The 24,020-nt window shown below is 44.7% G+C and overlaps 1 protein-coding gene across 1 annotated transcript in view; it reads left to right on the top strand.

The window, feature by feature from the left end:
- Positions 1–24,020, top strand: part of LOC119404166 (cubilin) — a 128,272-nt gene that overhangs the window by 89,177 nt on the left and 15,075 nt on the right. Inside the window, exons 14-17 of the mRNA XM_037670754.2 lie at positions 830–990; positions 14,731–14,899; positions 20,751–20,931; positions 22,530–22,690. Coding sequence (XP_037526682.2) covers positions 830–990; positions 14,731–14,899; positions 20,751–20,931; positions 22,530–22,690 — 672 coding nt within the window. The remainder of the gene's footprint in view (positions 1–829; positions 991–14,730; positions 14,900–20,750; positions 20,932–22,529; positions 22,691–24,020) is intronic.

Here is a 24,020-nt window from a genome sequence, read left to right as displayed (position 1 = left end):
TTTACCAGTTCTGCACTGTAAGGCTTATTATTAGTTCTGTCCACATCTAATGGCACAATTTCTAGAGATAGGTTTGTGCATGGCTTACCCTACAAGCAATGGTCAGGAAAGTGCATGATGCTCCTCCACTGCTCCCAAAGGTACTATGGCAGGGCTTGTTTACTCTCCAACAGCATGCAGGGAAGGCTCCCTAGTCAGACTGCCGGCAAACACTTGTTCATGAACCAAAGATTCGACACAGTGCGACTCTCGTGGTGTTGCAGGCCTGTGTGTGTCTTCCATGGCAATAGAGCGCTTAGTAGGGAAAAAAAACTAAGAGAACGCCCAGAGGCTGCCACTAGGAGGCTAATCGCAGTATGTCCCAGTGATGCGTGTTCATGTGGCAACTCGGCACCAAGAGGGAGACGTATGGTTTACATTGGAGTCAGTAAGGTAAAAAGTTGGGCGAGTTGGTGTTGGTTCATGATAAACAGAAGGGCGCGATAATACGGCACACAAAGAAGATGGACACAGGACATTGGAGCACTAGCCATGTCTTACATGTTGCTTGCCACTGGGGGCAGAAATTTCCAGTTATCTAGCTGGCACACAGCCATTGCAAAGTGGGGAACAAGGTGCAGGAAGGTGCCTTGATCACCATGAATTATATTGAATAAAAGGTAGTTTACCGCTTCATTATTGTTCTGCCTTGCCTTCCCCATCTCTTTTTACAACCCCCCTCCCCCCCTTTATTTTTTTGAAATCTTATTCCGGCAGTTTTCTTGGAACTGTGTTCAGTAGTACTTTGTTCAAATTGTGCATTTTTAGCTGCTCATTTCTTAACTTCCAGGTTCAAGCTTTGCTCCAAAATTAGTGCCAGGAGTCGCCTACTCTTTCAAGTCTCCGATGTTCCCTAACCAATATCCACTGAATAGCACGCGCTCATGGACTTTTGATGGAACAGGCATTGGTGGATTTCACTTGACCTTCTCATCAATGGACATTGCACAGGCAAGTTGCACTTAAGTGCCTCAGTCTTTTTCTGTTTCCTCTACAGCATTTTTTTTTATGAATAATTTCCTCAAGCCCTATTATGTTTTATGCAAAGAAATAATTGTGAAATCTTAGTGTTTAATAATGCAGTCTATGAGGTTATCTGAAATTGCTCGTATTGCAAATCCATTCTGCTGAAGCCCGCAACGTGGAGGAAGATTCATGAAAAGGAAAATAATCCACTCATTTGAAGTGCAAACCATCAAGGAACTCCATATGGAATTCACACAAAGAAACCTTTCCAATTGAAAATTTCATCCTGGTCTGGATTTTGAACCTGGGACCAGTGCCTTACCTGGGTGGGCTTTCTAGAAACATTCTGAGCAAACCAGGAGGCTAGTAGATGGCAGTGTGAGGGCAAATTAATCAAAAACTTGAAGTATGTGTACACTGACTTTTTTGTCAACTGGAAGCTCTCTTTCTGAGAAATTGTGTGGATTACCTAGTACAGTAGACTCTCGATAATTCAAACTTGAGGGGACCTCAGGATTTTATTTGAATTATCAGAAGTTCTCACAAATATGACTCGGGGCAACACACCAACTAACACTGCAATGTTTATTGTTTCTCAGTGCCGCAGCAACATCATACGCTGCTCTGCATGATTGCCAGTAAAATTTTGTAGCGTTAGCTACACTTGCCTAGCCGGAGCCGATTTCGCGTGGATCCTCATGAGCCGTGCTGCGCATGTGCGAGGATCAGTGATGTCACACAGCTGGCTCGCCAGAGCCGGCATCTCACGCGCTCTCCACCACCACCACCACCGCCGTGCGCGACTCACCGTTGCTGGTCTTTTTTTTTTTTTAAGTTCGACCTAGTATATTCCGGTTTTTACGGTAGTTGCGGACATGGTGAAAAACCCCCAATAAATGCACATTCTGGCTTTCAGAGGTTTCAATATTTTTTTAGATGATTTGCAAAGACCAATGGCATAACTTTTGTTCATGCTACATTGTAGGAATAAAAAATATTCAGAAACATTTAAGTAGTTAGGCCTAAACAGCCTCACGCTGCGTGAGCTGCTCACTAACTGCTGAAGTTGTTCTGCTGCTCACTCTAGGGAATATGGGTAAAGGACACTCTGGGCAGCGGAGGCACGCATTTTCAATGACAGTGAGCAGTTTGCTTAACCCTTTCCCTCCCGAGGTTTTGGCCGAAAAGGATACAGAAATACAATTTCTTTTGTTTGCCTATGTGATTCTACGTGTCTTGAAAGAACAAGGTGCAGATTTTGCTCCTTGTTTTGTATTTTTGCTTATATATTTTGCTTGTATATTTGCAATATACAGTAGAATCTCGATGATACGAATCCCGCGGGGTCACGAAAAATATTCGTATTAGCCGAAATTCGTATCACCGAAACACATGTAAAACTAGCTATATTAACAGTCAGAGGCAAACTCATTTTTAGGAACACATAAAAAAAACATTTATTTCTTGCAGAAAAAATCTCTAATGTCTTTCTGCTTCTTTTTTTTCGCGAAGTCACTCAGCAGACTTCTTTGAAATCCGTAAAAACGCGTGCACGTGTCGTCGCTGATTTCATCAGCGGCCATAGCACGCCTCAGGACGTCGAGCGCGTGCAGCGTTTCAGCCGCCGGTGGTGGTCCTTCACCATCGCCCTCGTCTATGTTGTCGCCATCATCGCTGGAATCGGCAACCTCGCATGTGGCCTCCTCAACAATATCCTCCACCGTGCGCGCACCACAAGTGGCGAGGTTGTCATCCGCCGTGCAGAAGTCTTCAGCTGTACACCCAGCATCAAGCAGTTCCCAACCCTCAATTGGCTCTTCCTGCTCTGAGGGCACCTCTTCGGAACTCCTGAAGAAGCCGCATTTCGCAAAGCAGTTTGCTATGGTAGTCGGCGTTACTCGATCCCAAGCCATAGCGATAAAATGGATGGCGTCCAGGAGGCTTATTCGCAGGTCGCCTTCGTGTTTTCTGTCAATATTGGCAAGTAGGCGGCGCACAAGAAGGCCCTTGAAATGATGCTTGAGGTTTTTTATTATTCCAGCGTCAAGCGGTTGCAGGTGTGTCGTCGTGTTCGCGGGCAAAAAGATCAGTTTGACGTTTTGGAGCGTTACTTGCCTCGGGTGGGCGGCGCACTGGTCAAGAATCAAAACAATCTTCCGATTCTTGCAGGCCATCCTTCTGTCAAGGAGCGACAGAAATTCTTCAAACAGGGCCGCCGTCATCCACGCCTTTTTGTTTGCGCGATAGACGCACGGCAAATGGCTCTCGCGCTTGAAACACCGAGGCTTTTGGGATTTGCCAATTACCGTCAGCTTAAGTTTCTCCGACCCGTCGGCGTTACAGCACAAAAGCACCGTTATTCGCTCTTTGCTTTTCTTGCCTCCTTGGCACGCTTCGCCTTTTAAGCAAAGGCTCTTCTCAGGCTGAAGGTTAAAAAACAGGCCAGCCTCGTCTGCGTTAAAAACATCACGAGGCTCATACCCAGAGATGAGTGACTGCAGCTTCGCGAGCCAGTCGCTAACAACGGTCTCGTCAGCCTTCTTCGCTTCCCCACAGACGCTTTTGTAAACGAGACCGTGTCTCGTCTTGAAACGGTGCAGCCACCCACCTGAGGCCTGAAATCCGTCGATGCGCAGAGCAAGTGCGATCTCGTCGGCTTTCTCACGCAACACTTTGCCATCGATGTTCACACCAGCTGCAGTAACCTCCTTAAACCAGGTCAGAAGAGCTTCTTCAAGCTTCACGTGTTGGGCTGTCTTCGCTTGCCTCGCGTTGACGTTAAATGAAAGCACATTCTTCATTATTGAGTCCCGCTGTCCAACAATTGTGCTTAATGTCGACGTTGCGAGGCCTAGCTCCTTAGCCAACTCCGTGCGTTTTCTTTTGGGATCCTCATCGACCTTTCGAAGAATGTCCAGTTTCTCCTTAAAGGAGAGGGCTTTCCGCTTGCGAGACATAGCTTGCTGCCACTCGGCAAAAAAGGCACTATCACAACAAAGCAAGAACGCGGGCTCGAGCACAGCAACCACAACCACTCTGTCCGACGGCACGCATAGAAGAAAGAAGCTCCCGCGGGCCGTGCCTCTCCCTCTCCGGCGTCTCCGCCTGCCGGCCTGCCTCCGCACCAAGAAAAAAAAAAAAACGTGGCCAGCGCCATCTGTAATCTTCAAGAGAAAGCAAAAGGCACACTCCGGCCTCCGATACACGCAGATCTTGGAGGCTGTCGCGCGCTGCTCGCCGGCGGCGCTGGCAACGTGCCAAACCGGCGGCGCCGCACGCATTCCAGCGCCGTAAGTGCACGCTGCTATCTTCCGCGGCCGTCGGTGGGGCCAACGTTGCGTTGGGTGGGGCGGCGTTTATTCGTATCAAACGACGCGGGTCAAAAATCAGTTCGTAACAACCGTACTCAAGCACGTTGTAAATTAATGGGCCTTGGCCGGGACCACAGAAAAATTCGTATCATCCCGAAATTCGTATTAGCCGTGATCGTATCATCGAGATTCTACTGTACTAGCAAAATACTTTTTTAACACGAAGGTGTCTTATGCCAGGGTCCACTAAGACTTTCATGACGTATTTCCGTCATGGAAGTACATCAGCAAAATGAATGCCATCAGATGGCACAGAAAAAAAAACAAGAAAAATTTTCGTTGACGGGAGTCGAACCCATTACCTCTCAGTCCGCGACGATGGCTGGAAGGCGTTTAGCCCACTGAGCTACCGCCAAACACATTATGGAGGCTATATGAACGCGCCTTTTATCTTTCACACTTTGCTCTCACAGTGCTCTACAATGGATGGATGGATGCTACAGTCGAACCCGGGTATATCAAACTCACCAAAAAACGTGTATTAGTTCGATATATGGCATAATTCGATATAGGCCCGCTGTAGGATTTGATGACACAAAGGCACATACCAATAAGAAAAGTACTTTATTAATATGGTGGCTTACTTGCGTGCCCTACTTTGGAACAAAATAGTCCTGGATTTTCTTCTGTTTCAACGACTTCGCTACCTGCGACAGCACGCACACCTCCACATTGTCCGAGTCGGAGCAGCCTTCCATATTCACGCAATATAGTCGAACCCGTTTATAACGAACTCGAAAGTGTTGCGAAAAGTGGTCGTTATATCAGTAGTTCGTTGTATATGGACTCGCCCTTAAAAACGTGCGCTCAGCGGCCAAGCCATTTTTTTTTTCTTTGTGCACTTTTATTAAAGTGCTAACAACCCCTTCGGTGACAAGCTAAGCCTTTTCGCGTCGTGAAGCGACGCCCGCTGCGTGCTCACGAGTGAATTAAGCGGCTTTGCAATGAGCTGACACCGTTTCACCTAAGCGTGGTACCACGACGTGGAGCCGATCATCCCTGGCTAGTTGCGTGCAGCGCGTCGCCTACTCGGGTCGCGGAGTCACTGCCGGGCCGCTTTCTGTATACCGTATGCGCGCGTTTGTACGTTCTTCGTGCTTGCTTCACTCCGGACCGTGCACGGACGGGTGCGGCGACTAGTCTCTTCGTTCAACGCGGCGAAAACAAGCATTTTCCAAGCAACGTGCACTCTATAAGTCTCCGCGATGCTCTCGCGGCCCTGCACGACGATGCGCGGAGCACTCCAGTTGTCACCTAATCAAACACGCAGTATACGCTCGCTGTCGGTGCATCGACGTCCTCGCTGTCGATGCTCGCTGTCGACGTGCATCGCCATTAACAACAGCGAGCTACTTTCGTTTCTACAAAGTGACGCGCACTTTAAAGCGGTCTCGCACGACGCGGCGGCGGCGAACTTGCGAACGGCAGCATGGCGCACTCGTACCGCCGTCACGCCGTCAATCTGCAGTGTACGGCGTACGCCACACGCGCAGCCGAGCAGATATCTACAGATGACTGTGATAAGGTTGTCGGCTATAAGGCATAACGGCACGTTCTTCGACGGCCGCCACCTCGCCTTCGCTCATTTCTGATGCTTATCCGCAAAAGCATCGCCGCAATTGCGCGGAAGTCGTAATCACCGATTGAGCGGTCTCTGCCGTTACCGAAAAGACGGACGACCTTTTGCGGCACATTGTGGCGTCGACTAGTTTAGGGACGCAGTGAACCTTTTTGCGAGGGAAAGTTATCGCGGTTATCACTTCTTGCATTTATGCCTTCTTGCGTTCCAAGGCATGGTTCATCGCAGGCGGTCGTAGCTGCAGAGAACGGCGTCAGGAAAGGTTACCGTGCGATAGCTGACCCCAAGGCTTCATGCTGCCTACTATTTTTTCCCCTCACTGCCATTCTACCACTGAAGAAAAGGCTGGAAAGTGAGCGACCTCGCTTGCAGCGTCCGAAATCTGCGTGCGGTGCTCGCCGATCTGGGTATCTTAGTCGCGAGTAAACTGCAGCGGGGCACGCGCAAGCGCGCGCTCCTGTCGCGCTTTAGAAGGCATGTTTTAACTTTTTTTTTTCGCTTCGTATGCGCCATATTTTTACCGCAACCGTGTCTGAAGTGTTTGTTGTAAAAGTAGGAGGCTTTGAAAAATGTTCGCTATATCTGGATGCAGCTTCAATGGTTAGCATAGGAAAATCGTAAGTGCACACAAATATGGTCGTTATAACTGATAGATCGTTATATGTGGGATCGTTATAAGTGGGTTCGACTGTAGCGCCAGACCAACGCAAGTGCACTAATCACTTCGGAGGATGTAGGCAACGGGCCATCGTCAATTTCCTTATTACTGTCGCTTTGGCTCGTGGTCGGCACGTCTGCAACGTAGTCCTCATCTTGTAGCTGGCCCATGATGGCGACATCATCGTCCGCACTTACGAACTCGTCGAATGTTGATCCGTACGCGGCGGCGATGCGGATCTTGGACGTAGCGGCGACGTCGGACTTCTCACCGCGCTCAACTCGATTTATGATTACCAGTTTCGCGGCGAACGGCAAATTCTGCCTCTTTGCACAAGCCATGACGATAGCGCGCCAAGAAAGTTCACAGAGCGCCAACAGGCAACACCAGCAGCACGGACCACGCTGAATGAGGACTCGAGGAAAAGAGGCAGCAGCAGGCACGCAAGCATTAAGAAAAGATGGCACTCACTTCTACCACCGGTACCGCCTCCGCGCCTCGGAGAAAGCACGACTGCCTCAGATTGGCTGTAAGCACTGCGAGCAGGCCAGGACCATTTTTTGCAGGGAGGTGTTCACCCGTGTACAGCCAGGTCTAAACCACTTTTTCTAGGGTGGCGCCGGCAGTTTTCCCCGCCACCGCGAGGGAAAGCCAACTTGCTGGGGCACTTTTGAGGCACATGGAGTTCGATATATCGGTTGTCGTCGCTATTTTCGTTCGATGTAACAGTAACTTTTGCTATATATTCTCGATGTAACTTTATCGTGTTTAAAAATTGTTCGATATACAGGATAATTTGATATAAACGGGTTCAATATAGTCGGGCTCGACTGTATGAGCGTCCCCTGTGTAACGGGGTGGTGACATCTGTGTCACCAGGCTCGAAAAAAAAAAAAACGCGCCGTTGCTACGACCATTCGGCGCATTTCCAATACAAGTTTATTTTCGTCAATGCTTCAACACACCATGAGGTGGCGGCTTTAGCCAAAGCCTAGCTCATAGCATCCATCCATATCGAAAAACAGCTCTCCGACACTCGCCCTGCCGTCGCAACGCGTTCCCCGCTCGCGCTGTGAAAAGTAACGGCCAGGCTAGAGGGAAGACACGACGCGCGTAGCGTTTCTCTTCACATTTCACAACGCTTTGAAGGAGTGCATATCGAGTAGCAGTGTTTATTATGTGCTTGTTGATGCCATCTTTGTGAGGGATTCACCCTATGCGGTGTCCACATATATGTTAAGAACTTCAGCTACTGCAAGGGTTAAATCATGATCATGGGCGTTAGTCGTCGTTACGGAGATGTGCCACTAGGCGTCAGCGTGAGTGCGATGCGTCCACATCAAGTGGTGCTATATCTGCCAAACAACAGTAGGCATTGTACAAGCTCTCATATACCAATGCACTATAAATAATAAACTACTGCTGTGACGACATGTTTCACTTCCGTGTTATACCGATTCCTATGACTGAGGGATCAACCAACCATCTTTTTTAAAGTATGCAGAGGATTGGCTTCACTGTGCTGGACCGGGGAAAGTGCTCTAACCTCTCCAGTCTCCGGTTTGGCAAATGTTCCTTGGGAAACTTATAAAATGAAGCGCAGGGACAAGAGAGTTCGTGTGAGGGTTTGCTTACATCTAATGGTGTCCACTGCTGATATGTCGAGACGTGGTCATCGTCCGAATCCGATGATTTAGAGAAACTGTGCTGCTATGTGTAGACGCTGCCACTCTCGTAGGAGAACTGAAATTCTTCATTTCACAAAACGTCAGCAAACAAGCACTTTTTTTTTTTATGTAGCTGTTGCCGGCAGCATGCACGCACCGCTCGCGCACAGATGACAATGCCATTTTCTACTTCCGGTTACCAGAATGAAGTCCTTTCTTGACCAGAATGCATGCTTTGAGTGCGTTTTTAAATTTTATACTGCACCATCTGTTGAAGCCAAAGAGAACACAGCAAAATGAATCGGGGTAGCTTCAATTGCGGTGCCCCCAAATGCTTGTTTTAGGGGGAATGAGCTGAGCTTGTCTTCGGTGAAAGTGGAACAAACCGTGTGGACGAGCTCAGCTCTTCTTCAATAGGGAAAGGGTTAAGAAGTCATGTCCACCAACATGGACACCGGTTAGAATGAGGTTAGAACACAGTTGTAACAGGCATACATTCTTATACTTGACAGATACCTGCCAATTGTGGAGTCGGACATGTGGTTGGTCAATGGCAAACAGCTGTTACGGAACAAAAACTTTTGCATGTCCAGCCACTTACTGTGAAAGCCCATATCAAAAACAATACACAGCTTGTATTGCAGCCAATTTTTTTTACACAATGGTGTGATAAAATGGAACTACCCAGCGAAGACCTGCGATTTCTCATGACTACAGTTCATCTTCTATATAATGGAAGTCTTCAAAATTGACAATTTGCTTCCTTATATTTAAATTTTACTGTAAGTATTTATGCAAATCGCAGTTGCTGAGCAATTCTATTCTCTAGGGGTTCCATTTCCAGGGTTTGACGTATATTTCTGTTTTTACAGTTGCTCAGTTGAGTTCAAAAACGATGACATTAGTTTTATTCATCTAAGGTGTACTAATCTTTTCGAAAGTTTAATTCAAATGAAGGACAGAGATCCCACTACTTCATCTATACTAGAGTGGTAGTGTGAGTGACTAACTAGTAAACTAGCTTTGCTGACCCTGACTGCCCGACTAGTGTTACCACTGTATTGTAATAGGTTCGTTTTAGTCGCCTACACCTGCTTTGCTTCATTGTTTATGATCACCTTTGTTGTGTGGCATGATTTATGCACGTCACCATCGGTTTTACTTAGGTTGGACTTTGTGCAGACCTACTTCACACCACTCTTCACACCTGTGTTAGAGGTGATTGCAAGGAAGGGCCCTTATGTGCAAGGAAGTACCAGGCTTGTCCTGCACAGGTGCAAGAGTGGCACTGAATCGGCATGATCAGTTGACAAAGTGTAGGGTAAATTGGATGAACCTGATTCTTGGTATCCTGCCAACACCACATTGTATATAACCTCTTGGGAACTTGTTTGGTGTGGCTGTTAATAAGATTATTCTACCCAGGATCACAAGCAGAATTGTGCCATACACTATCCCTTGCGTATCATTTCGTCATCGATGAAATCTTTTTCTGAACAAGAGTGATACTTCTGGCATTTTAAAGCATTCATTTATCACTTTAGCCTAAAATTTGCCTTTAGGGGCCATTTAAGCCTTCAAATATATGGCATAACTACTGGATGTGCATGTTCAGTGCTGTGATACTGTATTATGTATCTCAAAACTAGAGCTGTGCGAATCGCAAAATTTTGGATGCGAAGCGAATTCGAATAATAAAGATTGAGTGCGAATCGAATCGAATAATTTTCGAATATTTCTCAAACATTTTTCAATTACAGTCGATCCCAGATATATCGAACTCGGATATATCGAATTATTGGCTATATCGAACAGTTGAGAAATCCCCTTGAATTTCCCATGCAAAAGTATGGGGTTGGTGTGCACGTGTATCGAACTCCTGCACAGCGAACCATCCGCTATATCGAACGCTGCCCCTCGCCGAAGCCCAGAAAGTGCATTTTTCCTAACAACTATTGATCATTTTTCGGCCGCGTTCTTATAAGTTCCAATCCCTCGTCGTGCACAGGTGACGAAATTGCGTTGCTCTAGTTCGTTGCGCAGCGCTTGTCAGTTCACCGGTATATTTGACGCGCGGTCCGCAGGTTTTAATGCATGGGTTAGTGTTTTTCAAAGAGGCTGATTGCCGAGGGCACCAGAATGAGAATTCGAAGTGACTTCGCAGTCTTGTTGTAATGTTTGCATTCCCTTCCTTGTCTCTTCACGCACGATGGCATGCGTGCCCGCAAAGCATGGCCTTCGAGATCCGTAACCTCGTGACGTATTTTTAGTGTTTTCGATTTTAAAACGCTGATCTCAGAGGCTACGCTTTTTTCGCATTTCTCGCCAAAGTAGCGGCTGCCTTCTGCAAAGCCACAAGTGCCATCGGTATCGCCAACATGTCGACGGTGGAGAAATGTTTCTTCGTGCAGCGTTGTCTCTTGCAGAATGTGTACTGTGTGTACTTCGCGCTTTGTTCTTGATAAATCGTCATTCGGGAGTCAAACTAAACATTGTCCCGCTCGTAGCGATAAAAATGATGACCGGTGCTTGAAACGACGTCAAGTAAAGCACTGTCGTGCACTGTTTCCTTACGGGCCTTGGTGCCAGGTGACGACTTCGGGCGCGTCATGACTGCCGACTACGGCGTACGGTGCGTCAGTGAATTTTGCACTTAGCGTTTCCGGGCGCCGTATCGGACGGGAGCACAGCGAGTGACTTCATCGGTGCAGATAACGACGTAGCTGTTTCTGACTGCACCGATGCCGAGATCATAGCTGACGTTGCCGGTGCTGCGGAAATGGACCCGTGCGGTTTGAAGATGCCAGCCACCGCTGCCGCGGCTAAACCCTTTACCGCGCTACAGAGCTTGCATCAGCATTCAGCGTCGATCACTGCTGTTGTGGCGAAAGGCGCTGAATTTACTTATTTGGAAAGCTTATATAATATTGATGATGCCTTGATGAATTCACGGCGCGCAAGAAGCAAGACAAGTTGATGGACTTTTTTCATGCGAAATAAAGTGCGCTAACTTGCAAAAGAAGTTCTCGCCTTGTTGTTTAGCATATGTGAGCGAATCGTCATGTTCGCGCTTTTTACGATTACAGAAAACTGTGTCGAGGCCTGCAGTGCTTTAATTAAAGCTTTAAATACGAATATTTCGTATTTCGAATTATTGATATATCGAACTATTTCGCGATCCCCTTCGAGTTCGATATATCCGGGATCGACTGTACTTCTAAGTGAAATTACAGAAGAAAGTTGCAGAGAATCCCTAAGTATGTTCTTATGAGATAGCAACATGAAAGTGTTTCATTTTGCTAGGTGATGAAGCGCTGGCAGGGTGGTGTTTCATAGTTGTCTTATCAAGAATGAGGCAATGTAGAGGCCGAATTGTATTATGTACATGATTTGGTGCAACCAAAGTGTTGCCAACAACACTTTATACGTGATAGGCAAAGATGCCATTTCCTCAGCCTCTCCTCCTCTTTCAACTTCTGTGGAAGCCTAACTGATATGGCAAACAAGGGTCTGCTCCCTTCAAGTCCGGAGTTCCCAATCTGCCTCGTAGACGTTGACAGAGTCCTTCAATACATTTACTGGTCATGAAGCTTCCGCGAAAGTTTGATATAGGGACAGGAGCAGCCGCTAGGGGCGCCCTCGCCCGTGTGGGGGCATCGGTGCAGAGCCGGCGCTGCAGTTCTACGGCACGCATCGGAACCGGAAACGTGATTGAATGTACCCGTGAACGTTAATTATATCTTCAGAGCAATATTACCTTCAGGTGCATTCAGGGAAGCTCTAATACAGTGCAACTTAGCGTCGAATGAGGCCTTGCAGCACGAAATTCGGCAGCGACAAACGCATGCTGCCTCCGCTGTGCGATATACTACCGCTATAAAAGCACGTTTCTTCCGTTTTCCTAAAGCATCTAGTGGAAATCTCCGGATGATCCAGAGTCCTTCAAGGGCTCTGGCGAATTTTAATGCGTCGCAGAAGTACAGTGGCTGCAACTTTTGAACGCGCATATCAAATCTTTCAGTCTATATACCTGGTGTTTGTATACGAAGATATCCTAAGTAGCCTCGTATTTATAGAACCAACAGTCAGTTTGAATGAATCAGTGCTTTGAATTTAGCAATTGAGGAGCACCAAGGAATACGTTATACGGCTTTTCCCTAGTTTTGTGTTTTCTTTTGCATTGGTTTATTATTACGGCACCGTGCCGCGTTTAAACTTCGGTCGCTCATGCAATACTGTGTAGCGTTCGCAGTGCTTCTTTGCTGTTGTTAAGGCAGAAGCCTAAGATGCCTCATCAAACGCAAAAATTGACCGTTGGAGCCGGCGACGCCCCGCGTCAGCGACATCAACACGAGTAATGCAAAAAAAATCATCACGCGATGGCGTCACCATATGACGTCACAGATCACCAAAATTTGTGATGTCATCATGACGTCACAAAACGTGGCGTCACACGATGAAGTCATCACATGGTATCGTTCCTTTGCATTGCCTCCGTGATCGGCCCAACGATCACAGAGGCAGTGCAAAAACAGGCGAGGTGCAGAAACCTTGCAATGCCTCCTATCCCGGAGGCAGTGGAAAATGACCTTATAGGTGCAGACAGCTTTCGGAGGGGGGCAGGGGAGGATCAATACATCGACTGAAGAAAAAGAAGATGGCCTTAACCATTCGATTAGTCCAAGGCTAATGCTTAAGAGACACTGTGAGTTTTTTCCGCTGTTCAGTTGCGACTTCCACTAAATTATTTTTCTTTGTTACCGGCATTCGTAAGTGTCGCGGTCTTCATCAGGTGTTGATAACATCTACTGTTCAGAACGAGGCTTCTTTTGTACGACGGTTAGGAATTTTTTTTTGCATCACCAAATTCAAGCCTTATGATACCGGCACTCGGAACCAAATATTTTTTAGTTCAGATGTTTGCTATGATATACATGCACAGCCCATACCTTGCGTGTATCTTTTACGTTTTTGTTGTGTCGGTGGGCGAGCTCTGGACATATTTGCTTTAGACAAATATGCTGGGAGGCCGTCGAAAATCCTCGGCACAGCGTCCGCAAAAGTTTCGGAACATCGCACTGCGACGTCACAACACCACCTCCGACTAGCCATTCGTGCACGTGAAAAATGTCGCTCTCATCGAAGTGCTTTTTACAGACACGCACATGCAGGGAGTCAGATGTGAAACCACCGGTTTCTCGTCATGGTATGGCGCGCTTGCACATTTCCCGCCGTTCACTGTCTCTAGGCAGCCAGAGCACTGACATCTTTTCGTCATTTCCCTTGTATCCAGATCGAATCCAGGTTACGCAGCAGGTACGCGGCATCCTTTCCTACCCTCAGGCACAATACAGGACATAAGGTGAAAACTGCGCGCTGACTCACCAAGATATTTTGCGCTGACACTGGCAGCCGCCTTCGCTGCCGTCTGCCCGATGCCAACAGACTGGATGCAGCGCCGTGCCGCGGCCACCGCTTGCAGCGCACAAAGCTCCCCCATAGAGTTACCGCGAAGCTTCATGACCAGTAAAAGTATTGAAGGACTCTGACGTCGATATATAAGAACATCTGAAATGTTGAATTCTATAAAGCTTCGGCGTCCGATTTTTCGGACTTCCTGCCCAAATTTCAGGTCCAAAACAGCATTAATTGAGCCTCTACCTCTGCCACGTCTTTCATCTCCATGTTGGAACCAGCGTTTTCTTGAGTTAAGCTTGAAAGGCAGCTTTGGCGCAATACAGGGGTGTAATGAGGTGAAGCATATTGAAAATCGAGGGACCACTTCCAATCGGACGTTGACCGTGTCTTGGCTAAGTTAGACTGTAACGGAGCTTGAAAGGCAGCTTTGCCGCAATACGAGAGTGTAGTGAGGTGAAGCATATTGAAAATTTGTAGGGGTCACTTTCATTCGGATGTTGACTGTATTTGTCTTTGGAAAGATCGAATAGTAAAATTCCAGTGCGAATCAAATTGAATAGTAAACGCTATTCGAAAAATATTCGAAATTTCGAATATTCACACATCCCTACTCAAAACTGGTTTCATTTTTTCTGAATTGTTTAGCATTGTAAGCACACCAGCCACATTTACATAATTGTCATTTATGTGTTAAAGTAAATTGGTTAAACCATTAATTGGGATGATTTAATTAGGAGTGAGTTATGCATTTCAGTTTCTTTGGAAAGTAATGTCCTCTTTTTAGAACAGGTCCAGTTTTACGAATTAGAATTGTGCTGTCTGTCATATTCTAATTCTCAAAATTAAGTATAAGTCATTTTGAAACAAACTATATTGAAGAGCAGTTGGTAGTGAAAAGTAGACAATTTATTATTTTTCTCCATATGAAAGAATCAACCATACTGTTTCTGTGTGTATTTCTTCTGTAAAGGTGACATTTGTGCATAAGTTATACCTTTTCTCTCTCTGTCTCTGTTTCTCTTAATCGTTCAGGGCCATACCCTAAACCTTAGAAGTGGAAACCAGTCAGTACCATTGGCGGGGTCTACCCTTCCTGCTGATATCGTCCTGGAAAATTCAAAATTGTATGCAGAATTTGCAGCTCCTGTTCATCAAGGCTATGCAACTGGATATGGATTTGATGCACTTCTGACGCCAGTGGGTGAGTGTCATGCGAGATATTTAGTTTCATGTTTGGTAGCTTTGATTGTAATGTGGCAGGGTTTTTTGGAATTTATAGTCTCAGCAAGGCATACTACCTTTCACACAGTGCAAGCTGTCTTCTAATGATGTGCCTATGCAGAGCCTCTCCGTGAGTGAATTGAAGGATTGCATGTGCTGTATTAATATATGAAAATGACAACATAAACAGAGTACACAATTTTGAACCATGTGGCCACTTCTTGTGTTCAAAGTCACCGTAATTACTGAGCATATGCGCGAATCCAGGAGGGATGTGCAAATATGCTCAGATCCTTGAAATTGGTGTGTGCAGTGCCAGTGCATGGCACATGACAAACTCATGAAGTACTTCTCCCAGCTGTTAGTGTTCTTTTTGCTCTGGAGAGACAAAACAAGGTTTAATGATTGTTGAAGGCAACCTTCCAGCACCTATAGAACTTATTGTCAGGAAAGCTGGCATAGATATCATTTTTCTCACCCCACCGTCACAAAAGGCAACAAATATTGAAAAATTGTAAAACCCATCTCATGATAAGTGAAAGTTCATACAAGTGTCTGTGTTCCCTGGCCACCGCTGTTTTGGCAGAAAAGTGATGGCATTCTGCTGCAGCATGCCGTTGCTTCCTCTCTTTGACCTCCTCTGTAGACAGCACTCTCCTATAACACCCCTACCTTTCCTCCTGGAGGAAGGCGAGATAGGGGTGTGAAGGTAGATACAGTGGCCTTGCTGCTCTGTATTAGCGGCAAGAATGGGCGATAGGTGGCAGATCGGGCTGAGTATGCTCAATGGCATGCAACAGAGCAAAGGTTACACGAATGAACCTTTGCTCTGTGACATCTCATTCTTTGTGCATGGTGAACCCTTCCTTTGGTTAGCCAGTAGTGAGGCAGGCACCCATTGACAATGAGTCTTGCTGTGCGCCTTCCATTATTTGCTGGCCATGACTGTCACACTATGGTGCCTTCTCTGTGCCATGTCAGAGAGTTGGTGAACCCTGCCCTAGCGTCCTTTGTGCATTGTGTAGTGGAAGAGCATCGTGTCCTTTCCTGACCGCCGCTTGTAGGCTAATGCTCCTGCCAACCAGTCTCCATATGTTCCAGTTATTTTGTTCGCCAAAAACTCATTTTCTTCAAAGTGAATGATGTCTTCTGCCTTTTCTGTCACGCTAATGGCACGCTAAAACTCAAGTTATAATAGCCGCCATAAACTCAGTTTTATGACAGCTGTGTCATGTAAGCGCTGTATCTCAGCAGAACAGACTGTTTGGCTAGTTGGTTATCCATGAACACTGAAAGAATGGCGGCTATTATGAGTTGCAATTTTTAGATCTAAGCCTGCGATTCAGTGCACATCATGTTTGCTGGTCGTACCTTCCCCGAGCCAAGAAAGAATTATTGCCTTTTGAATCGGCTCACTCAAAGCTCATCAAAAGGGGAATAGTTGTACAGTGCATGAAATCTGCTCTCGGAAAGTCGTGCCCACATCGCATGCAGGAAAGCTTTGATTGGCAAGTGTCCCACCTTTCGGCGGCAGGCTACCCTTCGCAGGTCATTGTAGCAGTCGCCGAGTCGCTCTTGCAAAGAGTCAAACACGGAGCAGAAAGGGTAGGGGCTCTGGGGTTGAATGGGAGACCACTGGTCATGCCATACGTGCACACCCTGTCGCACGGTCTCAAGAAGGTGGCAAACCGGCATGAAGTGCCTCTGGTGTTTTCTGCCCCTAATAAACTGCAGAAACTTTGCCCTCGAATTTGTGCTCAAAGCAAACGAGGTTGCAGCACCAGGCATGCAAACCCTTTCGTCGAATGCTCTGTTGGAGTTGTTTACTCTATTCCCATGTCCTGTGGGAAAATGTACATCGGCCAATCCGAAAGATGCGTCAATGACCGACTTAGGGAGCATGCACTAAGTGCAAAAAAAGAAAGAGGACAAGTATGCGCATCTGGTCGCGCACATTTCTGCATGTGGGTGTGAGCCGATTTTCCGAGACACTAGAATATTGGGCAAAAGCAAGCGCATGTCTTCTCGGCTCGCTTTAGAAGCGTTCTTTATCAAAAATAATGATGGCACTTCTATAAGTGAGGCTTCGATATCCTTGCATGCTTCCGAATTTGAATTTCTGCAAGGCTCCCTTTGACATGCGCAGCTGTAACTCGCTTCTTGTTTTATGGCAGGCGTTATCGCATATTGTTTTTTTTTTTTTTTTTGTATTACACTTGATTTTCTTGTGCTCTATGTTCCAGTGTGAAGTTGCGCACGAGCAACACCATGATTATATGTATTTAAACTTGGTGGGTGTGACGAAAATAAACAGTTGTTAGTAGCGCCTTTGTCTGTTCTCCTTTTTTGTGCTCGTCAATTCTAGCGCTTATTCTTTCAGTGTTCAAGTGCTGTATCGACTACTGGTATTTCCAAAACCAATTTCATGTTTGCCGGTGTTACACTATAGTCTTGGGGACCCTTCAACCATAGCCACCGTGTTGCAACTCATATTGAGCGCCACTGTACCTAATACAGTTGAACCCCTTTATAAGAGGCACGCATGGGGGAGAAATTCTTGCCTGTTATATGAGGTGTCTCTTATAAGCAGGGTACTAAGTTATGCATTTTCCTATCAACCCTTACTTTCATGTAGCACACTGGTGTCTCTTATACCCCACGTGTCTCTTATATCAGTGCCTCTTATAAAGGGGTTCAACTGTATACTCTTACGTTCTGAAGGGTGGGCACATGGGTATTTCGGTAGTTTACACAATCAATCCATGGTAGTCCATCCATAGTTGATTCAGTATTTTTGGTTAATATGGTCCTTGCTGGCACCTGAAATATAGGCTCTTTTTTTTTTCTATATGGCATTATTGACCTTTGCCAAGTTAATTTGAACTTGACTCATCAGCATGCATGTGGCTGACCTCAGTGGATATTTTAATCATGAACCAAAGCGTGTAGTGTTGGTCTTGTCGGCACTAAGGGAAAACAGTGAATGCATCGATATCTCACTAAGAAAATGCCAATTTTCCACTGAGGTTTGGCATACTTTGAAGTGAAAACAGCAGGTGATCAAGGATAACTGCATTTAACAGAATTTAATGCAGGCCTTTGTTACGAAAAAAAGTTTATCTGTAAATAGTATCAAATGCACTGGACAGTACAGAGGATCACATTATAGTCGAAGTGTAGGGATAAAAAGCACCTTGCAGTTGAGAACTATGGACAGTTATTCTAAATAAATTCTTAAAGGTAAACATCACTATTTATTTTATTTGTGATTCCCAGAAGTGTAGACATTCATTTTCTTTGCATTATAATATTGAATGTTCATTGTTGTGTATTATTAACCCACAAAATATTTGCACTATTTAAATTCATAGGTGCATTAGAATAGGATAAATGCTGTTAAATGAAGGAGCAATGTGTTCAAGCATTTTTTGTGCCTCTTCTTTAAATTTATGACTTGTGTGAGTCTCGTCAGGGTTGAATTAACGCAAGTTTTCTCTGTGCCAATGTTTAATTAAACTTAAGGCAAGTAGCTGTTGGCTTAAATAATTTCAAAAACAGTATGCCTCAAGTTACCATGGGGTAAAAGCAGTGTGCAGTAGCAACAGCAGAACAATGTAAAGTTCTTAGTAGGGGTGTGCGAATGGTAAAATCTTATCTCGAATCGAATAGTGCCGAATAATGGCCAAATATATAGAATATCGAATCGAATATTGAATACAAAAGATTTTATTGAAAATTGAAGGAAACAACAAAGAAATGAATCTGCTCGTGTCCTCGAGCACATAACGCGGTGAGTGACTGCTGCCAAAAGACTGCGAATATTCATGCAGAAGCACAAGCTGTTCCACATGACCTGGCTTCAGGCTCTCTCACCGTGATGTTACGATGTTTCCTGCAGTTGAAGACGGTAGCAAGACCCTGAACTATATTATTTACTCGAAACATTTAAATCAGATAGATGGTAAGAGCTTTATTACACGCTCTTTAGGGAGGGGGTCTTCTTTTTTTTTTTTTTTTAGATTTTATAAGCGCGCTGGCATGTTGATAGAAGAGCCACCATTTCAGTCAGCAGCGGCAGTGGGACTGCAACGGCTAACAGAGTGGGGTATAGTAGCCTCTTTTTTTTTTCCCCTCCTTTGGTTGCTCAATCTGACAACAGCTCATCTGACAACGGTAATGTTGTGCTTCATTGTCATGAGTGCTCCAGGGCCCAAAAATCTTCGGGCGCCCGTTCACAGCAGCGTCATAAAACTGCGCGCAATGGAACGATGGGAGTTTCTGAATGAGTGGTGCGGTGCGGCAGTGGTGACCGCACAGCGTGAACAACATGTGAAGCCAATCACCGAGGGTTTCGCAGGCCAAAGTCTCGAAATTTTGCGACACTTGAGGTGTACGCGATTGAAATATGCAAGAAGTCTGTGCCTTCGTTTCGGAAGCGCAGTTGTGATGGGCTTGACAGTTGTCTCGTGTTTTTGTTTGTGTTTGTGTGTGTGTGTGTGTGTGTGTGTGTGTGTGTGTGTGGAAATGACATAATCTATTTTAAAATATACATGCACCTGCTTTTGAACTAGAATATCGATGAAAGTTTTAACGAAAGGCCTACTGTAACGAATTTAGCTTTAGCCACGCCACCCTAACCAAGTTGCATCATTGCCCTTGTCGCGTTTTAGATATTCGTGCTGTCAAATTACACGAAACTTCGAATATTCGCACACCCCTTGTTCTTAGTCACAGCTAAGAGAGTCGTGCTGGGAGGATGTGGGATCAACACGAATTCTCGGAGCAGCACAAGGAAGTTCATTCGTTGCTGGTGTCTGATGGGAGGTCATCAAATATTTTTAGGATCAGTGCAACAAAAACTGTAAATTTGTTTAAAATTTTGAAATGTGCCACTGGCGATGCACTGACTACATAGTTTCTTCTATTGAAAAAGATATTCAACAAATTGAAAAAGAAAGCAGTTCTACAAATGCTGTCAAGTTTCAATGCATAGATGGCCATCTCACTTGAGGCATGCATGAGATAATATTCTGTTATCAGATGTTTGTCACATGAACGAATAAAGGTATTGAAGTTCATCAGAGAATGAAAGCTAAGTATGTAAATTTATATTTGTCTCAGCAGCAGCTATATGAGTAGATTAGAGAATACAGAAACAATGTGACATCTGCGAAAGGCTCTCCTTGACCAGGTAAACCACATCAACTTGCGATGCCACAGTGTGATGCAGAATCACAAAGTGACATTCAGTAAAATAGTCAGTTTTAGATGTCAGTCATGGTTTATTGCATCATATTGCTCGTGATATGTTCCAGTTCTGTAGGAAGGGAACCACAGTAGGGTAGTAGACCAATTATGCTGAGTGGTGCATGGGTTCTGCGGTGAACCAAGACACCTTTTTTTTTTTTCCACTGGTGTTCATGCACTTGCTTCTCAAGCACTTGAAAACTGTTATGAAACATGGGGGAGATTATGTAAGTAAATAATGAATGCTCTGCCTGAATGCTATCTCATGTTAAAAGTTGATACCAAAGAACAACAGCAATGAAAAAAAAAAAAGACAGTAAGTACCTGTTGTCTTCAAGCAGCACTTCATCTGTTGTTTTATTTTCATCTGTGTTGTTCTGCACTGTTGCTAACTTTTAAATGTATCACCAAGTCGCCCCAAACAATTTCTCTGCTAAGCTATCATATCCCATCTCTCTCAGATGATAGCATGTAAAGTTGTCAATTTTATATAGCCTCCTTGCTCAAGGTGCTTATTTTTTCTATTGCAATTTGGGAGCTGTCAATTTACCTGTTTAATTTGCTTGTTTTGTTTGCGTTAACAGATATTGTGCAGGTTGTTGTAAAAGAAAGCGGCCAAGTGGCAACACCATCGTTCCCAGCCCTCATCAATGACAGCAAAACTATATTGTGGTCTGTCTATGTCCCGAACGTTGAGCCAAAGAAGATGTCTGTGGCTATTTTGTTCAACGTATCCCATCTACACAAATCCACAAAAGCTCCAGGGTAAGATAAGAGGCTCTAGTTTAGACTGAATGGCACAAAGTATCATCAGTTCATAAAGCCTGGTTACCACTGTATAAATAGTGGGTCATTTGAATGATATATAAGCACAACCATTCAGTATAGTTTTTTGGATTATAGTAGAAATGAAAAGAATGTTCTTTATATCGATAAAATTGAATTGGACCTTAACTTGTTTCAAGGGCTATCAACACGCTACAGCACTCTACCGTGAAGCTACAGTGATAATGTTGAAGCCCCTTACCCATTGTCATCTAAAATTGACATGCTTAATTTACCTGTTGTTGAAGTTCATTTTATACGAATTTGGGCTACCTCTTAATTGTACTGCAATCAACACTAGGTTAGTTCATCCTGAATACGTTGAAAATTTTTTAAATGAAATTCATTCTGAAGCAAATAAAGAATATATTTGAACTCAGATTTGTTATTATATCGGCAATTTGACATGAAATGTCGGCCCTACGTAGTATGCTTCACTTCATGGTAGCTGCATAGTTTGTTCTGCTATTAGTATGCTTCACCCCACTACATGTATATCAGTGAAGCTTACTAAAGCAGTTTATTATTGTGGAGTGCTAATAAATGCTTTGCTGCACGAGCACTATGAAGAACGCACCTGGCTCATTTTTCCTCCATTACATGCAATTCCCTTCATATTCAATAAGGCATTGAATAAATAGCACCTGCCAGAACAGTGTGTTTTGTCAGCATGAATAGTTCCTTAGATAATTAGGCCATTAAAAGAAGTACATTTGCAGGTGCATAGCATGGCCCAGCGCTGCTTACAGCTCGTCATATTAAAAGCTATCCAAGAATTGAACAACAGAACAGTGATCTCAGTTGATCATGTTCTCTTATGCTTACTCTGTCACCGTGGCACCTGTTGGTCAAACCGACATATTTCTTGTGTAAATGTGGTTGCATATTATTGTGTCATAGATTTATTGTTTAACTAGTGTTGTACTCTGCTTTCAAATTATCACAGCCTTGCTTTTGCGCTGCATCTCTGTGTACATTAATTAGAACTAGCAGACAAGAAAGCCAAGGAAGGTATAGGGTATGTTATTTGTAGTAATTATGATGTAAATGTAAAGAAAGTAAAGTGGACAAAAAGATAACTTGCCGCCAACAGGGACCGAACCTGCGACCTTCGAACACTCCTAGGTTTAATGCACATATATGCCCCATACAGTGGACGGGAGGATGACCGCCGCCGTAGCTCAGAGGTAGAGCATTGGGCACATTATTTGAAGGTTGCAGGTTCGGTCCCTGTCGGCGGTAAGTTATCTTTTCGTCCACTTTACTTTCTTCAAATTTATATCCTAATTACTACAAATAACATCCCCTATGCTTTCCTTGGCTTTTTTGTCTGTTAGTTCTAATAATGTTGTGTCTAGCAAAGAAAAACGAGCCCTTAAAGTTCCCTTTCTTTTGTTACCTCTGTGTACAGAATTTTATACTGTTATATCCTAGCATAATCATGTTGTAAGGTAGCAGTTTGTAACTGCATTGTTCAGAAGAGTGCTGTGAAGAGCACTTACTTTCTTCCTCCCACATTCTCTCTCTCACCAATAAAGGACTCTGACTGTGTATGATGGCAACAGTGTTCGAAGCCCTGTTCTGGGTAATGTGACTGGAGAAAATCTCCTGAGCCGCACTGATACAATCCTGGTGAAGTTCGTCACTGTAGGTGGCAATGAATCAGGTTCAGCTCTGCAGCTCAACTTCACCACTTACAGTAAGTTGGGTCTTCTTCTTTTTCCCCCCTTAACCATGTTAATTTTCAAAGGTGTTCAGACAGTGAAATTTTCTAATTCATCAGATAAAATATGAATATTCTAGACAACAACAACAAAAAAAACCTTTGGCTATCAAATCAAACTTTGCGGCTACCCCTGCCCCACGGAAGGATTCACAAGGAGGCACCCCCCCCCACCCCCGGCCCTGGCCAGGGATTTTTTTTAAGAGCTTGGCTTTTGTCTGCACCCATCGACGTTGAACTTTTGGCCATTCTGTCTGGCAGCTTTTTCACATTGGCCTGTATATTCTCCCTTCTTCTTTCCTTTCAGGCTTCTAAAATTTAGATCTTGGTCCTGTGATAGATCAAACGTTGAGTGGAAAATGCCCCTCAAATAGATTTGTATGTGCAGAATGTGTTGTCTGGATAAACAGCTGAAGTAACCGCTTCAGCTGTCAGAGGCTAAAAATAGTCTTGAATCACGTAGCATCATCTTTTGGGTTTTAGACAACAAAAATGCTTCTGAGAATAGAAAGTATCCCAAGTATACAGTATCAGTGAATGAAAGCATCGGTGAATGCATTCACGCAGACTTTCTCACCAAGCAAAAAAAGTAATTTCTTGGATGTCTACAAATGGGTGCCCTTTCGACCTGCCTAAAGTAGTAGTAGTGCTAAGAAAAGAAGATTGTATGCATTTTCGATTGGTCAGTAATGGGTTTTACTAGAAGTCCTGTCACCGACGAGCGACTCAAATAGTCCTCCAGGAGACAGCTTTTGGCAGATAAACTCGCAGCCCCAACTTCGCACAAGGTGTAGTGTTACCAAATGGTATTTGCTACCATCTGAGAATTATTGTTGGCCATCTTAAATTCAATTCACTCATATAATTAAAGCTTCTGTGCCAGCATTACCCCATTTTCCCTTAGCTGGTGCATGTTTTAAAAATGAAAGCAATGCATGAAAATAAAAAAACGCCCAAGAAGCCAAATAGCAGCATCACAAAACCAACAAAAACGTGGACATTGCCATTGCTTTGAAACAAAAGCCTGTGGGGAAGAAAGCAGTTGGACCTCTGCATGATGCGCTACTCTTGTGAGCTATGCTTCGTTCATAAAACAGGTGTCCTTCAGTGGATAAAAATAAATCTGAAGTCTCCCACTATAGTACTTCATAATGAGATTGCGGTGCCAGCACATAAGAGACTAAAGTTATGTTTGCTGAAATTAGGGAGACAGAGAGAAAGGTGTAAAAGTCCCCCCCCCCCCTCTTCAGGAAAATGAAAACTCGATGCTTATAATAACAGAGAGCAGAGCTAGTTGGCACGAACA

The sequence above is a fragment of the Rhipicephalus sanguineus genome, chromosome 1 (assembly GCF_013339695.2).
Source record: "Rhipicephalus sanguineus isolate Rsan-2018 chromosome 1, BIME_Rsan_1.4, whole genome shotgun sequence".
In the NCBI taxonomy this organism is placed as follows: Eukaryota; Metazoa; Arthropoda; class Arachnida; order Ixodida; family Ixodidae; genus Rhipicephalus; species Rhipicephalus sanguineus.
Note: the sequence above shows the minus strand (reverse complement) of the source record. Positions and strands in the feature narration are given on the sequence as shown.